The sequence below is a fragment of the Anastrepha obliqua genome, chromosome 1, assembly GCF_027943255.1.
Source record: "Anastrepha obliqua isolate idAnaObli1 chromosome 1, idAnaObli1_1.0, whole genome shotgun sequence".
NCBI classification, from domain to species: Eukaryota; Metazoa; Arthropoda; class Insecta; order Diptera; family Tephritidae; genus Anastrepha; species Anastrepha obliqua.
The window spans coordinates 50,077,498-50,094,958 of NC_072892.1; the positions used below are offsets into that span (position 1 = coordinate 50,077,498).

Consider the following 17,461-nt stretch of genomic DNA (forward strand, 5'->3'; position numbering starts at 1 on the left):
AGAAACAATATCTACGGTCGTATTGCTCAATAAACTTTGTATATCGTCCAACAACGGTGAAAGCCCAAAATGAAGAAACCTTTTTTTTTCTCATTGCGGTCACCCCTTGGCAAGCAATGGCAAATCTCCGAGTGTATTTCTGCCATGGATATCTAAAATGAAATATCTGCCGATCGGCTTGAAACTGTAGGTCCCTCCATTTGTGGAATAACATCAAGACGCACGCCACAAATAGGAGGAGGAGCTCGGCCAAACACCCAAAACAGGGTGTAGGTGCCAGTTATGTATGTATATATATATATTGAAAGGTCTGAAATCACATTTGTCAGAGTTCAGAATCTCAATACAAAAGACCATCTTGAACCCTAGAAAGAAAGTAGCTAAATCTCGTGAGACAAAGAACATACAGTGTCAGTGTAATATTCAACCGTGTATTTGTCCTTCTACATCAGCTAGTACTTATAGTTCTCAGACTTCGGTAACTGATTCAGATAGCTTGAGCTGCTCATCAACAATTTTAGAAGAAAAGACAGAAAATACAAGAACAATGGCACAAGGAGGACAAGGTTTTAACATGAATGAGGAGATTACTGCTGCTATGACTACAAGACCATCCACTTTTGATGTTAACGCACTAGAGACGGAGAACCCAGAGCAGGATGACTTCATATCCATGATGATCTCATATCTATCAGAGGAAGACATCATGCATGGTATTATTAATGCAGTGTCCCATCAAGGTTTTGATCAGATATTCATTAGGAAACTAATGTCAAAACTTCAACCTGATATGGAAGTGAGGAAAAAACAAATTTCTTTCCTAATTGTGTTAATGCTTTCTCGTGGTTCATCCAAAATTCCCAAAACAGGCAAAGTAAAACAAGAAAGACAAAGATACATTTCTGAATTGGTAAAACTATACCGAATAACAAAAAATGTCATAGCATCACAATCCAATCGCGAAACCATAACATTACCACGCATATTGAACAGCTTCCCAGAAGTTGGATTCGCTGTATTAAAGAAATTTCCTAATATAAACCGACCAGTAACAGTTAAACACATGGTCTCATTAGGATACGATGATTTTGAAAGTTGTTTCCGTGGAGGATTCATCTTCTCCATGTTGCCAACTAACCATACAACCATGAATGATGAAATCAAAGAAGCTATTATTAAAGCTTAAAGTATCAGGTTGAGGAAACCATTATCTTATCTAAAACTAAGAATGGTACCAACAAAGAACAAATCTTGTCGGAAATTTTGGCGTACTCTTTGGCATCCTACATGAGTGATGTTGTGTCAGAGAAGTTCCGTGAGGATAAAGCAAATTTTTCAGGAATCAAGAGAGCTAGTTGCGCAAAGTGGAAATCAACTTTTAATTCGTCATTCCCTAACAATATGGATATACATTCGAACTTTGGAATCTAAAATTTAACATAAATTATATTTATATATATATATATAACTGGCACGTACACCCTGTTTTGGGTGTTTGGCCGAGCTCCTATATATATATATATGTATATATATATTGTCCAACAACACAAAGAAAGGTTTGAAATTTACAATTTTAAAATACATCTAAGCCAGTCTTTAAGGTTCTGAGTGGTGATAGTGATGTTTTTGGACGGGGGTATGACAAAATATTATAATTTAAAGGTGTTCTTGTAAAAAACAAGGAAATTCTCAAAACAACCATTACTATGATTTGGGAAGAAATATCATCATCGTTTACACAAAAACCACTGAGATATATGCTGCAAGCTGTTGCTGATGCAGAAGGTGGCCCCCAAAAAATATTAAACTTCTTTTTTTTTCAATTTTATTATAATACTAAACTGAAGTGTAACTCACTTTTGTGTTGCTAATTTTAGGTTTTTATTTTCAATTGAATTTTTTTTCGTTCCATGTGAAAATTTTGTTTTGTGTTATTATTTTACGTGTTATGTGACTTTTATTTAATTAATTATGTTTATTAAACCTATAAATATTTTGCGCTTTCTTCCTTGTAAATGAGATGAGCGCTCAATTTTATGGGCAACTGTACAAATGAATGTTTGCACACACTAATGCTAATATAAAAATATATTTAGATGAGAATAAAATAAATGCAAAGCTTTAGCTTTAGTAGGCTTCAAAAGTCTTCGCGCGCAAAATGCCAAATTAAATATTTTAAAACAAATAATTAATTAATTATTTTCTTTTTGTTACAATATTTTTTTCTAATTCAAAAACTCTCAAAGTTTTGTCCTTAGCAGTTGCTATTACCTGAAAAACAGAAGAAAAATCCATTTTAAACTTGTATGCCTTTATACAAATATACAAAACATTCGCAACTACCTTATTGCTGGCCACTGCTAACGCTAGTATACTCCCGGAACAGCCAGCATAACGCCCACTTTGTCGCTCTTTCGCCTTATCAATCACATAGACGAAACCATCGTACGAAGCGACCAGTAGGAATTTATTTTGGTATAGACGCATGGAGACGGCGCCACTGCCACAAGTTATTGTAGATAAGTGTTTACCAGTCTGTTTGAAATTAAATACATTTGTTTTTTAAAGTTTTTATTATTTGCTTTGAAAATATATATGTAAAGTAGTTCATTGGTCGTATTTGACTTACTGTGAAATCTAACTTAAGTATATCCCGACGTTGTGTACCGCAATAAATGCAACCATCATCCAATAACAAACTATAAGCTTTCAGTGGTTCAGGCAGGGTCAAAGTGCGCAGTAGTAGGCCAGAGGCTGCATCCCGAATTTGCACATCTTTGGATTTGGAGGCAATTATAAGAATTCGACGTGGTCCCTCTTTAGTTGCTTTAATGGCGGTTATTGAAGAATCTGATGACGAAATTGTGGGATTGTTCAAGTTGTTACCCTGAAAAACAAAAAAATGAAAAAAAGTGTAAATTAGAGGTGAAGTAAATGATGCACACATATGAATGGTTACAGTTATGCGTTTTAAACGTCTTTGAGAAGGAGTATTAAATAAATAGAATGATGTAGTCATTAAATAACGATATTGACACTGTTAAAAATTTTATTTAGTGTACATTCACTTTAAATTTATTTTATTTATTTATTATAATGAAATAAATTTATAAACAAATATACTGCTTATATTTGCAAACATAAAATACATTACTAGCAAAGACGCCTTCGGCTGAAATTACTCCCCTCTTGTTTTTAAAAAGTACTGGAAGTCTTATTCTGTATGCTTCGTCAAGACGCGTATGGCACGCTCCTTTACAGATTCAACGGACTCTAGGTTAGCTTAGGTTAAATGGCTGCCCTTGCTTGGATTCCACTTGGACAAAGATCCAAAATTCGTGCGTTGTGATGCCATACAGGGGAAAGGAGAAAGGAAAAGGGAAGGAAGGAGCCTTAGGATTAGGGGATGATGACCATGTACTTACGACGACGCCGACGGTGGCTGACTTACGTTCGTAATTAGCCTCTTCAAGCTACTGATGAACTTCACCAGATGTTTGATATTTAAGCCCGCTATATCCGCAGGCGTGGCGAAAAAATGAGAGCCCAGACGAGAGCAGGGCAGCTGAGAAAAAGGTGTTGAGGTGATTCCACCTTGTCGGCAAGACTGCTTTTGCAGAACGGACTTGAGGCAATCCCAAGTCTCACCGCATGGACACCTAACGGACAATGTACGGTAAGGATACAAAACAAACTCGAGAGCTGGGGCTTTGTTAGCCTTAGGAGTTCCCTCGAGCGTCCCCGATCTACCCGTGACCAGAAGGACCTCGCGACCTTGCCCGTTTGCGCACTAGCCCAGCGCTCGCTGAGTTGACTCGAGGCCCATCTTTCCAGGAGCAGACCACAGGTTCTGAAGGGAACCCCAATCCTCTCATTTCGCGACGAAACCGTAGCCAAAGTTCCCAGCTCATCAGCCCAGCAGTTTCCCTCTATGCCGCTGTGACCGGGATCCTAAATGAGTCTAATATCGAAGTATTTGGATGCGATCGAGAGAGAAGCCAGACATTCCCCACCAATTTCGAACGCATAAACAAGGAGCCCAAGTCCCTAATTGCCGCTTGGCTATCGGAGTAAATATTTACTTTCTTAACGGTAATTACCAATCCACTGCTCAACGCACTCTAGTAATGGGTTTTTCAGTAAGAGCGCTTCAACTTTGGACCTTTTTTGAATAAAACACAAACGGTTTGACTTTTTTAACAAATTTTTTTTTATTATCGAGTTTGAACATATACATTTAAGTATGAAATTCGATTTCTTTTGCATGACCACCGCGTGCACGTTTTACGAAGTCCAATCGTTGAACCCAATTTTCGACCACTCTTTTGCATAAATCGGCCGAAATTCCAGCAATTTCGCGTTCAATATTGGCTCTGAGCTCACAAATCGTCGCCGGCTTGTTACTGTAGACCAATGACTTCACATAGCCCCAAAACGGGACGGCTTGTTAAATGGACCGTAAAATGGCCGTAATGCTCTTAAAGTAGCAGCAACAGAACGATTATTTTCATAAAAAATTTGCACGATTTGCAATCGTTGCTCAAGTGTGCAGCGTTCCATAATGAAATGTATACTAATGAAGTTTACAAATGACAAGCGAAAAATAAAAAATATTGCGTCGTTCGCCCTCCCTATCGGAAAAAAGTTGAAGCGCACCTATTGAATAACCCTATATAAGTTGACATTTTGTACATCGCAACAGAGATCCTATAGTAACTGACAGGATTTTTTATAAATAAATACTTTCTTTTTACTTTTCGCTCACTTTTTTTTTAAGTTTAGTAAAATTAGCTATTTAGTATTTTGTTTAGACAGGATTTTTAACATTTTTCACTTTCTTCCTGCGAACCCCAAAATATTTGTTTTAAAATTACGTAAAATAAGTCAATAATTTTATTAAATGACGTGCTTCGCTTGCTTCAGAAACAAAATTTCAAAGAGTCTAATCCATTTCGTTTGAGCATTTCACAAACGTTATCATTAAGAGTTCATAAATAGAGGTAGATTAGGAAGCTCCAACAGAATGGTAGTCAAAATACCTCAAACAACTCAACCTCAAACAAATAATATATTAAATTCTGTATGATTTTTAACTATTTTATAACTATCGTACTATTAAGTATATATTAACTATTTTATTTTTAATAATTGAACCAATTAATTTTAAAAATAGTTAAAAGTAATTTTTGAAATATGAATTACCTGTATTAGGTTAGGTATATCAAAGATATACGTTTATTCAAAAAAAAAAAAAAAAGAAATTAGTCCTGGAGATGCGGGGCATCGATCCCCGTACCTCTCACATGCTAAGCGAGCGCTCTACCATCTGAGCTACATCCCCGTTATATTTAATCAGAGGAATATCGATTAGCGGTGCAATTCCAAACGAATTAACGGTATAATTTTAATTTAAAATCCAAATGGACCCATTGAATACAATAAATATTGTGAGAAGAATGCAAAAAACAATATTATTTTTGCAGAAAGTAATTTAAAAATGACACCACATATTTAAAAAGTTTTTTTTAGAGTTGCTAAAAAGGCTAAGCACCGTTATTTATTGACTTTTATACCCAAAAAGTTTATTTCATTTTTATTTTATTCGCATCATTCTCTATAGCAAAAAGTGGCAAATATAAATTTCTGTAGTTCTTGAGGTTGCAGGTATCAGTAAAAGTATCAGCTAAAAAAAATATTAAAATGTTTCATAATTATAGTTTTATGTTATTTTTAGAGAAACTACGTTATTGTTAATTAATGAAAAATGCTTTGCAATATTCGCAAATCAATTACGGTTAACAATGAAATACTAGATAACGGCTTAAATAAAAAATAATTTGATTTCCCAAGCCTCGATCGCATTGTTGCTTTTGGCTTTCGTTTAAAAAATTAGCGTTACTTGAATTTTAAGTAGTAACGATTGCATTGTAAAAGTTTTATTTAATTTTTTAGTATTTTGTTGCGAACACTTTTCGAATGTATTTCTAAAAATATTTATTTATAACGGGGATGTAGCTCAGATGGTAGAGCGCTCGCTTAGCATGTGAGAGGTACGGGGATCGATGCCCCGCATCTCCAGGACTCATTTTTTTATTACATATACTATATACTTTATAAAGTAGCAAATTTTAAAACTGAAAAATGTTTGTGTTTTTGGAACTAAACTTTTAATAACATTCGCAAGCCAAGCGCAATTAAAAATCGGTAAGTGATGTGTATCGCTCAGAAATATCGGTTAGGCCCAGATTGCCACATAGTAATGTTACATAGTTTTTTAAGAGCCACGTTTGTGCAAGAAGACAACGACTTCCGCCTATTTTTGAAGCCGACTTAAATCGCTTAGGCGTTTAAAATGTTTCTTTTCTGATTCAGCTGTCAAAGAGTTTTGTCAGGCGTCTACGAACATTTTCGTAATAATGGTTAGAAGTATTTTTTTTTAGTTTTCTGCATGAAAAATCCAACTCGGACACCAAACATAAGTTCATTTAATCAAATTGGTACCAACACAAATGACCTCGAACTTGGTGATCGCCAATTTGCGTCTTCACACCATATAAAGTCTTATCCAATTTTTTAACTTCGATTCGGAATGGTATATTTTTGATGAGTTTTCAGTGATTATAATTTCGGTAAAATACAAATAGCAGTTTTATATACATAAATTATGTATTTCCTGATCGCGGAGTTTGGTATATTCTATAGAAATTCATTTAGGTATTAGAAAATGTGAAACACAAATATGTTTTTAAATTCGTTTTTATAATTTGGCAGTGTCAAAACGTCATTCAAGGTTAAATTTTTTTTTTGGCGAAGTTTACAAATGGATAGAGCTTGGAAATGATTAAAAAAATACTTCCGAAGTTCTCAGCTGGTGGTCCTAATTCTAAGAGTGCAAATTGAAGCAAAAATAGTATTAGTAATGTTTAATTTAGGAAGATAAATCTAGCATTATTGACTTTGCGTTTACCACTCTAATATTTAATTTTTAACCGTTTGCCGTAAAAATGTTTTTATGTTTTATATAAAAGCACAGCAGCCATTTTTCAATCAAGAAACTGCAGATTGAAAAATAAAGAAATTTTATTTGAGGTCATTGAAAGTATACGCCCTGCCTTGCATTTATTTAGTGGATGCAGTGAAAATCCTTAAGACATTAAAGAAATGAAAACAAATCCTCTACATGGGTTCAAGTGAGGCAACTGCAATATGCAAGCAATCTGATTCGTTCGAAGTAGCCAATGAAAATGAGGGAAAACACCCACGACAATATTTCCAAAACAAAGGGAAACTGTCAAAAACAAAATAAAGGAATATAAACAAAGCGCAAGTAAAGAATTCAGCGTAGATTTCCAAATGCAACCGAACGACAACGATGATGTATACAAGGGGGAGCGAGGGTTAATGAGTACAAAAGCGGCGGCAGCAGCATATTAAAAACTTAAATGTAGTGAACATATTAAGGTTGTTGTTTTTTTTCCCTTTATTCTTCCATCAAAAACAGAAGTCTTGCAGTCGCAACCACAAGTGCAAGTCAACGAGTAACTGTAAATTTTTGCCATGCGCACAACGCCTCTGCGCTACCACTAGAAATGCAGTGAGGAGAGAGAGATAGAAAGACAGCGGGCTAGAGCGCATCGTCATCGGCCAAGGCGCTCTCTTATGAGTCGAAGCAATGTGAATAAAGAAAACTATCATCACAGTAGGGATGGTTGGGATGCGTTTGAATGCATTGTCCAAACATTCACTTTCGTAAAGGTGGTGACTATTATTTTTGTTGCAATAGTTAGTTGTTGCACATGCAAGCATAGAATAGACGCCATTTTAGTTGTAGACAAAGTACACATATAAAATGATAACTAAAATATACACCTAAAATATGTATTTGCATTTGTATTTCTGCGATGCAACGCCCTTGCAATTATGGGTTGGTCCAAGTAAAGTTTGCCTTTACTAGGTACACTCCCATGATAGTATGCTGTTGTTGCAATTTCTTGGGTACGAAATGGGTGTGCTAAACTGCGCTTTGTTTTTTTTAATTTGTTTTTAGGACAGCTGGCTACCTCATTTTAGGGGTGTTACATGTACACATTCATACATATAATCAACTTTTTGGCAGCTCGATAGATTACAATGCTTCCTTAGGGGAAAAACGAGTAAGAAATGTAGCAAAATAATGGCAAACACGAAATGCGAATTATAAGCACGTCACAGCAATAAATTACCAATCGAACCTTATGACTTTCGCATACCAACTAAATTTAATGACTTGAAATATCGAAATCAGAGTATGTACAGGAAGAATCAGCTAAAAATTAAGTAACGAAGGACGAAAAAAAAAAAAACGAAAACAAGACACTTTAGAAAATTTCTACAGCTATATGATAATACACTACGCTGCAACAGAGAGTGAGTACAATTAAAAATTCGATGCGGCATTGTCTAGACGACAAGCCTCATGGAATGCACTTGAGATATGGGGTCGCTATAATGCATAATTGTATTAAGTTTATGAATGCATGTACGCTTTCAGTATTTTTCTTTTACAATACATACATACATACAGAGGAAATCATACAACTCAATATTTTAATGATATTGAATAAAATAAACAAATCAGTTCAAACTATAGTACCCACTATTTTTTAAGAATTTTTTATCAAATAATGGAGTTTATATACCTATATGACATAACATAAAGTAAACTCAAACTAGTTTCAAACAAATTCCGCAAAATAGTTTATGTACAGTCCATCTAGCGTTTGGAATTTCAACTATCGATTGTTTTTACTCTGACAGGTAAAATTGCATCCGCGATCTGTCAGAAATTTAGTTTATGGTTAGACAATAGGTTGCTCTTCGCTTGACGAAGTTGGAATATATTAAAATCCAATATATTATAGAAAATCTAAAAATCAGCGATGCCAATTGGCTATTAGGCCATTTTCTGTGTGGCGGATAAAATTGAAGAATAAATGCTACGCCAACCATCCAGAGACGATTCAAAAGTTTAAACAAGAAATCGAAGTTACCATTGGAGAGAATGAAATTGTGTTCGATGTTTGATGGTAAGATTTACTTTGTCTAATAAAGGGTGGCTAAATTTCAAGGGCCGATGTTGAATGTGAACCACACCTAAACGTCAAGTTTTTTTCTGCATTTCATTTGACATTTTTCAATTTCAGACTATTTCAATTTGAACCATCGAAAGATACACAATCGAGCAACGCGTTAAAGTTATTCAGGCTTATTATGAAAACGGGCGTTAAAATCAAAATGCATATCGCGCACTTCGTGAAGAATTTCACCTCAGTAGATTCGTCAATAAGCAGAATTGCAGCATCTGGGTGAATGATAATACAAGAGTGATTGCCGAAAAACCAATGTACCCACAAAGAGTCACGGTTTGGTGCGGTTTATGATAATTGAGCCATACCAATATTATCACAATAAAGAGAAATGACAATAATTTTCTAAAAAAAATTGTATTTTATTCAAAATCAACACCGACCCGTGAAACTTAACCACCCTTTATATGTAATAATTGATGAACCAATAAGCATTTTTTTATTGAGAAGTTCTTGTAGGTTCGTGTATTAATTACCATTCGGTTGTGGGAATTTCACGATAGAGCGATTTCTGAAAAGTAGTTTCCTTTAATTTTAAAAAATATAATTACGAAAAAGGCAATCGAGATATTGCTAAAATCTTCACTACCCAGTGTATCATAAAATGTCGTAAAGTTGAGAGCAGAGTACACAATAAAACAAAAAAAAGCAACAATCGGATTAATTAATTTCTATAGCTGAATTGTGTTTAGACAAGATTTGTGATTGGTTATGTAAAGTTATGTATCAAAAAAGTATATACCGCTTGCTGCAAATCACTTGCAGAAGTAGTGGAAATATCAGGTCAGTCCATAAGTTCGTGCGTATTTTACCCATAATTTCTCTTTTGTATGATTTTTGCATACAAAAAATTATTCGCGGAACATAACGGAACTATTTATATTTCCTTTGATATATTGTGTATTCAACAAGTGATTTTAATTGCGGATAGAAGCACGTGTTGTTAAAAAATAGAATGGAATCTTCGAACGCGAATAAGAGGCATATTTTGTATTTTTTTTTATATAAAAGTGGTAAAAACGCAACAACTGCTACTGCAGAAATAAACACTTTTCACGAAGAGGATACCGTGAGTGTAAGGACTGCGCAAAAGTGGTTTTCAAAATTCCGAAGTGGTAACTGCGACGTGGAGGATGCCCCGCGCGCCGGTCGTCTTGAAGTCTTTAACTCCGACGCCTTACTCGAACTCATGAAAGCTGAGCCAAATTTAACAGTCGATGTGATAGCTCAGAAGTTAAATTCATCGTATGGAACAGTTCACAGGCACCTGGTTCAGTCGGGGAAAGGTTTCAAAGCTGGGAAAATGGGTTCCGCATAGACTTTCCGTCGCCAACCTTCAGCAGAGAGTGAATGTGTGTTCTCAGGTACTGCAATGGCTTGGAAATTAAAGTTTTTTTTAAGCGTATCGTTACTGGTGATGAAAACTGGGTCCTTTACAATAATCCTGTTCGCAAACGCCAATGGTTCGATAAAGATGAAACACCAGAATCGACCCCTAGAGATTGGCTTCACCCCAAGAAGATTCTCCTGTCTATTTGGTGGGATATGGCCGGTATTGTTTATTATGAACTTTTGGAACCAAACCAGACGATAACTGCTGATTATTAATCCCATCAGCTATCAAACCTGAATGAGGCACTTAACAAAAATCGACCGTCTTTAGTGAATAAGGGCAAGCTGAACGAGCTCGGATGGGAGCTAATGCCGCATCCACCATACTCTCCGGATATTGCACCTTGTGATTATCACCTTTTCCGTGGACTTCAATCCCATATGAGTAACAAGAAGTACTCCTCAAAAGAAGCTATAAAAAGGGATTTTGAAGCGTATTTTGGCTCCAAAGACAAAAAATTGTTTGAGCAGGGAATTAAAAATTTGCCTAAACGTTGGCAAGGCATTGTAATTAATGAAGGAAAATATATTACTGATTAATACTTTAAACATCTTTTTTATTAATTTTAAAACCACCTTTAAAAAACGCAAGCACTTATGGACTGAGCTGATAGATCTTCGGTTATCAAATAGAGCTTATTTCGCAGTTCCCACTTCTATTTCAGCTGTTTCTCTATAAACATAAAATTCAGAGATGGCAACTAACATTCCCAGCGAAGGCAAGCGGTATTGCCATATCGACAATGGTGCGTTGCAACCTGAATAAGTGTATTCACAACACTGCTTGTACAAAATTTAGTGAAGACTACGAAACTAATTGGAAAAATGTGCTTTTTACTGACTTAAGTAAATTTAATATTTTCGGATAGGTTCAAATACGGTGGTGGTCACGTCATGGTTTGAAGATGCACATCAGAGAAAGAAGTTTGAAATTTGTATTTCATGGAAAAAAACACATGGATAAATGGGTGTACCTGAGCATTTTGAAAAAGAAGGATGGCTATTGTACAACTGGCCACAGGCCATTTAAACTAACATCGACCCCCCAATCTCATTATCATAGAAAACTTGTGTTATTTAAATATTTAATTTTTACCGTGAAAATATTGCATATTTCTTAGAATTTTTGATAGAGATTTCAGTCGTCCTACCGATGGATCTAAAAAATTATTTCTGTGGATTACGACACTCTTCCAGCAAACGAGCGAAATGTGTCCAACATTTCTGTTCCGAGTTCAAATTGCGATTTAAACACTCACATCAGAATAATGTTAACAAATTGCAGAAGAGTTTTCATAAATATTCTTCAAATAAACAAAAAATGGTACAAAATACCCATTTAAGTAAAAGTTGGGTTTTAAGTAACACACAAAAAAACTCTTCGCTAAAATTTTAGTTTTTTATTATTATTTTTATTAAATTTTAACTTTAATTTCAAATTTAATTTTATTAATTTAATCTTTAGCCCACTGTAAAAAAAATTGTGCTAAAGTGGATCAAAATCTTTTTGGGGGTTCCCTTTTATGCAAACGTTTGGTTAAGACTCTGAAATACTAATGTTTACTGTGAAATTAACTGTAATTTGAACTTGCTTTGTGAATAAGCAAAATTTACGTATTTAATACGAGTAATAATTATCACGAAACTCTTGAGTCCCCACCATATATATCCAGAAAAAGTCACGGTCAAATCAAAACTGAAGAAGTCAAAATTAATGAAGTCCACATAACCATCTGAGGGCAAGGGAAAACAATTTATGACTTTTTGGTTGTGGACATCATAACAAGTTTTCTAAGTTTTAACGATTCAAGACCGTGTAACAAGCCATGCCGTGTGTAAATCATCACATTATTGGGCGAAGTTTATTGGCCGAATAATCTCAAGAAACTGTGAATTGACTACATGTTGTAATAAACCAACCAGTTTGAGTTATACTGCTTTTGAAAAACATAACAAACTCGTGCCTGATCGAAGGATTTTTTTTTTCAAAAAATTTTGATTTTTTTTTAACAAATAATTGTCGGTTTTTTTCTCGAAAATCTGAAAAACATTTCCTGAGGCCGCCATATTGTTAATTTGGAAAAAAAGGTTCGATCAGGCACAAGATTATCTATTAATAATTTCTCTTGATCGATGGATTTTAGATGAATCTCCAAGGACTTGTGATGATCACGGCAAGGGACTTCTGAAGAAATGGCCTCCACACAAACAGTGATAACTTATACAATTATTAAATTTTGTTTTTGAAATTTTGCTAAAGTCAAGTCGAAATATGATGTGTTAATGCTATGTTTTTATTTTTGTAAAATAAAGCAATTGACTAGCAAAAAAAATGATTGAAAATCATAATTTTTTTGGGGCTCTGACTACCCCTAACCCCTTAAGAATCTTATTCTAAGAATCTTTTGTTTTTTATAAACTTACCGCAATGTCATAAGTGAAAATATTGCCCCATCTGCTGCCGATGTAAACCACACCCCATTGCACCTCCATACATTGTAGTGGCTCCTGCAGATATACGGACTGAATATCTAAGGCGAAGTTCTAATTGAAACAAGAAAAATAAACGCATTTAATAATATTACAAATTTTAAAATTAATGAAAAGGAAACAAGGAAATGAATGAGATTGATATAATTTTGATTACATGCACATACCTTCGGTTAAAAATTAGAATGTTAAAAATAACCGAAGATATTTCACCTAAAAAAATCTCCATATTAAAATTTGAAACATCGAATAAGATTATTGAAATTCTCCAGTTTACTTTTCATTAAACTCAAGGCCACAAATAAAATACATAATTTCCAGAAAAATTCATCACAGCGTCCAAAACACTTCGATCACTCGTCGATCACTCGACATGGAGTCGCTCAAATGTCAATGAAGAATTGAATTCTCGGTACTTTTTGAACATAAGTGGGGAAGTCCATGTAAAATTTTCAAAAAATCGATTTTTTTCGATATTTTGAAAGTATAGTATCCTAAGAATATAATGTGAAATTTTCATACGGAAATTCCTAATATTATAATTAGATTCTGTAGCCTCTTAACCATGTAGAGAGCGGTCCGCGCGCTCCTGTACCTCCAACTTTGAAGTCATTTATCTCGAAACTGTATTTTTAAAAACTGCTCGTGTTGTAACTCAAAAAGTTATCGCGATTTGTTTGAAGTTTGGGAGGCCTTTCTGTACAATGGATGAAAAAGAATTTCGTGTTTTAATTTTTCACTGCTTCTTGATGGGGAAGAAGACCATTCAAGTGCAACAATGGCTTGAAACGTGTTATGGGGACTCCGCTCCATCAGAAATAACAATAAAAGGATGGTTTGCTGATTCCAAACGTGGTCGTAGAGACACCGGAGATGCACAACGCACTGAGCATCCAAATGAGGCGGTAACACCAGAAAAGATCAAAAACATCCACAAAATCGTTGTGAATGGACAAAAAGTGGAGTTGCGTGAGTTAAGTGACATCGTAAAGATATCAGAGTAACGTGATGGCTTTATATTGCATGAGCTTTTGACCATGAGAAAGCTCTGTTCAAAGTAGGTGCCGCGTTTGATCACTGTTGACCAAAAACAAATGAATCACACGTAAATCGGAACAAAGGCAAAACTACTTGAACTTCGAATTGCTCCCACATTCACCGTACTCGTGAGATTTGGCTCCTAGCGACTACTGGCTGTTCGCAGACCTAAAAAAAATTCACTCGAATGAAGAGGATATCACTGAAACTGAGGCGTATTTTGAGGCAAAAGATAAATTGTTCCACAAAAGTGGTATTGAAATGTTAGAGTGGTGCTGGAATGTTTGCGTTGTTCTTGATGGAAATTACGTTGATGAATACGAGGTGTGTTCAAAAAGCATCGCGTATTTTGAATTTTCGAAGGTTACGTATATTCGAATTTCGATTTTTTTGTGGCGAAATGTTGGTACTCATGTCTCTCCCTCATCCCGACGTGTTCGGCCATTTTGAATGTTCAGTTAATTGTTGACAGCTGCTTTGCTCGCACGTGTTTTGTCTCGTCTTCGATTTTTACCTATTCAAAAAGATGGATCAAAGAATCTGTATAAAATTTGTAAAAATATTTTTTAATGATTTGGGCATGAGATGCAAAATTCGTACCAAAACTGCTCCATTTCGACCAAAAACCAGCATCGCATGAACATTGCTAATGAGATGTTGGATTCTGTCCGCGACGGCCCAAATTTGCTCCAGAGGGTCATAACTCGTGAGTTTATGGTTATGACGTGGAAACCAAAGCTCAATCATCTCAATGGAAGCTGCCACACGAACCAAGACCGAAAAAAGCGCGCCAAGTTCGGTCGAATGTAAAAGTTTTGCTTACCGTTGTTTTGGATTCGCAGGGGCGTTGTGCATCATGAGTTCTTGCCACAGGGTAAAACGGTCAATAAGGAATATTACATGCAAGTTATGCGCGAAGCAATCCGCCAGAAGCGCCCGGATTTGTGGAAGAACAAAAATTGGCTGTTGCATCACGATAACGCCCCTGCTCACACATCCTTGCTTGTGCGCGACTTTTTGGCCAAAACCAACACACTAATGATACCACAGCCACCGATCTGGCCCCCTGTGACTTTTTCTTGTTCCCGAAACTGAAAAGGCCCATGAAAGGACGACGCTACGCTACGATTGACGAGATAAAAACGGCATCGAAGGAGGAGCTGAACAAGATTAAAAAAAAAATGATTTTTTGAAGTGCTTCGAAGATTGGAAAAAACGTTGGCACAAGTGCATAATACCTCATGGGGATTACTTTAAAGGGGACAAAATAGATATTAATGAATAAATAAACAATTTTTGAAAAAAACACAAAATTCGCGATACTTTTTGAATACACCTCGTAAAGCAAATTTTGAACAAAAAAGAACGTGTTTTCTTTGTTAGACTTTGGACTTTCCAGCCCATGTGTTATAAGATTCGATTTTCTCGATGACAATAAATATTATCTTTCAAAACTTCGATTGTTGAATCAAATAAGCTCTATTTCTTGATAAGGCCTCACAGAAAGTAATCTTAAATCTAACGATTTTGGCCACAGCATTACTGTGGAATATAAAAAAATAATTCTGCCCGGAAAAGTTTTTTGCAAGTAATTTTCCTTACTGTGCTAATGTTTTCCAATTTAACGACCGGGACGAAGGAGCAGTGGTGTTTTTTTATTCGTTTTACCGGAACAGTTGATTCAAATTTCTCAATAATAGTTTTATTCCGGCCTCTGTGGGACGACAATAAGGTTGAAAAAATATTCACAGTTTTGTGGTATTGCGAACTTACATATTTTTGACATTTTTGTAGTAGATTTTAATTACATACTTATGTCCATATATTTATACGGTTGTCGAACGAAATTTCATTTTAATATAGTAAATTGCAGATTTTCTGCTAAGTTTCTATCGCAGAAGACGCCATTGACCGGTGATAGCTGCCAAAACAAAAGATTGCTAAAAACTCGAATTTGAAAGACCCTGTGCGTTTATTCAGCATCAAAATCTCCACAATAAGCGCAGTTTTTACTACTTTACAACTTCAGCTAAGTAGATCTAACTATCTTCAGGTCGTAAACAATATTAACTAGACATTACGAAAACATGCATAACAGTTATTGGCAAATAAGCACGTCAACCTATTGCAAACTCTGAATTCCTTTACTTGAACTACAATACTAGGTTGTTCAATATGTCCTGCGAGAGAGGGCGTTGCTACTAGCCTAACCTTTTTTTTTTTTTGTTATGCACACTCCTAATATGAACGCATGTGAAATTTCATTTCACCCTGTCAATTCATTCTTTGTTTACAAGCCATTTAGTATCGACGATGGAAAAAAGTCAAGTGTGGTGCAATGATTGAGTTTTTATTTTTGGAAGGTTCTAAAAGCAAAGAAAATTTATGAACGATTATTGAAATGTATAAGCACTTTTCGCCATCGATTAGTACAGTAGAAAGATAGGTTGATGAATTTAAACGTGGTCGTACAAACCCTGAGGACGATTCACGTCAAGGGCGTACAGAAATAGGAACAACACCAGAAATCGTAGAAAAAATACAGGATATCGTATTGGAAAATCATCGAGTGACTGAAAGAGATTTATTAGACTGAAGTATTGGGTTTCAGAATGCTGTGCCACATTCGCTAAGAATGAAAAAAAAAAACATTCGAATGCGGCTTTTCCAGCAACATTCAGAGTGTTTTTCTAAGAATAAAGTGGATTTTTTACGTCGATTTATAAGTATGGATGAGACATGGGTCTATAATCATGATCCTAAATCAAAACAAGAGGCTAAAGCGTGGTGTGAACCTGGTTCTTCGACTCTGAAACGAGTTCTTGTTCAGAAATCGACCAAGAAGTTGTTAGTATTAGGTTTTTGGGATGCGAAAGGAATTTTATTTTTGGATTACAAGCAAACTGGTAAAACAATAAACTCTGAATTTTACTGTTACCTTTTAGACCAGCTAAAGGAAAAAATTCGTGAAAACGATCACGCAAGAGAAAAAACAAATATTTTTCATCAGGACGATGCAACGTGTCACAAGAGCATTTTGACAATTGCTAAAATCCATGAATTAAACTTCAAATTGTTGCAGCATTCACCTTATTCAGATTTGACCCTTAGCGGCTTCCATTTGTTTGCTGTTCTAAAAATTTTTTTAATGGAAAACGGTTTTCATCAAATGTTCAAGTCATTACAGCTGTAGAAGCATATTTTGCAGATTCTCACTTCAGGGATGGAATTCATAAATTGGAATCCCGTTGGAACAAGTGCATCGATGTTCAGGGAGACTATACTGAATAACAAAGTGTATTTCAAACCATAAAATTGTGTTTTTCTTATCGAACAATCTTTTTGAACAACCTAGTATGTATTTATGATCAATCACATTTACGCTTACAAGCTATAGTTTTACTTGCTACATAAGG

At 35.2% G+C, this 17,461-nt stretch overlaps 1 protein-coding gene and 2 non-coding genes across 3 annotated transcripts in view; 1 reads left to right on the plus strand and 2 right to left on the minus strand.

Annotated features, from left to right (window-relative positions):
- Positions 1–1,968: 1,968 nt before the first annotated feature.
- LOC129246726 (serine-rich adhesin for platelets) overlaps positions 1,969–17,461 on the minus strand; it is a 76,857-nt gene continuing 61,364 nt past the window's right edge. The window contains exons 4-7 of the mRNA XM_054885400.1: positions 12,942–13,061; positions 2,630–2,887; positions 2,344–2,535; positions 1,969–2,271 (exon numbers count right to left, since the gene is read on the minus strand). Of these exons, the coding sequence (XP_054741375.1) occupies positions 2,197–2,271; positions 2,344–2,535; positions 2,630–2,887; positions 12,942–13,061 (645 nt within the window). The 3' untranslated portion in view covers positions 1,969–2,196. The remainder of the gene's footprint in view (positions 2,272–2,343; positions 2,536–2,629; positions 2,888–12,941; positions 13,062–17,461) is intronic.
- Positions 5,269–5,341, minus strand: Trnaa-agc (transfer RNA alanine (anticodon AGC)). The gene has a single exon. It is a non-coding gene; the product is annotated as a tRNA-Ala (tRNA).
- Positions 6,006–6,078, plus strand: Trnaa-agc (transfer RNA alanine (anticodon AGC)). Its single transcript has one exon. It is a non-coding gene; the product is annotated as a tRNA-Ala (tRNA).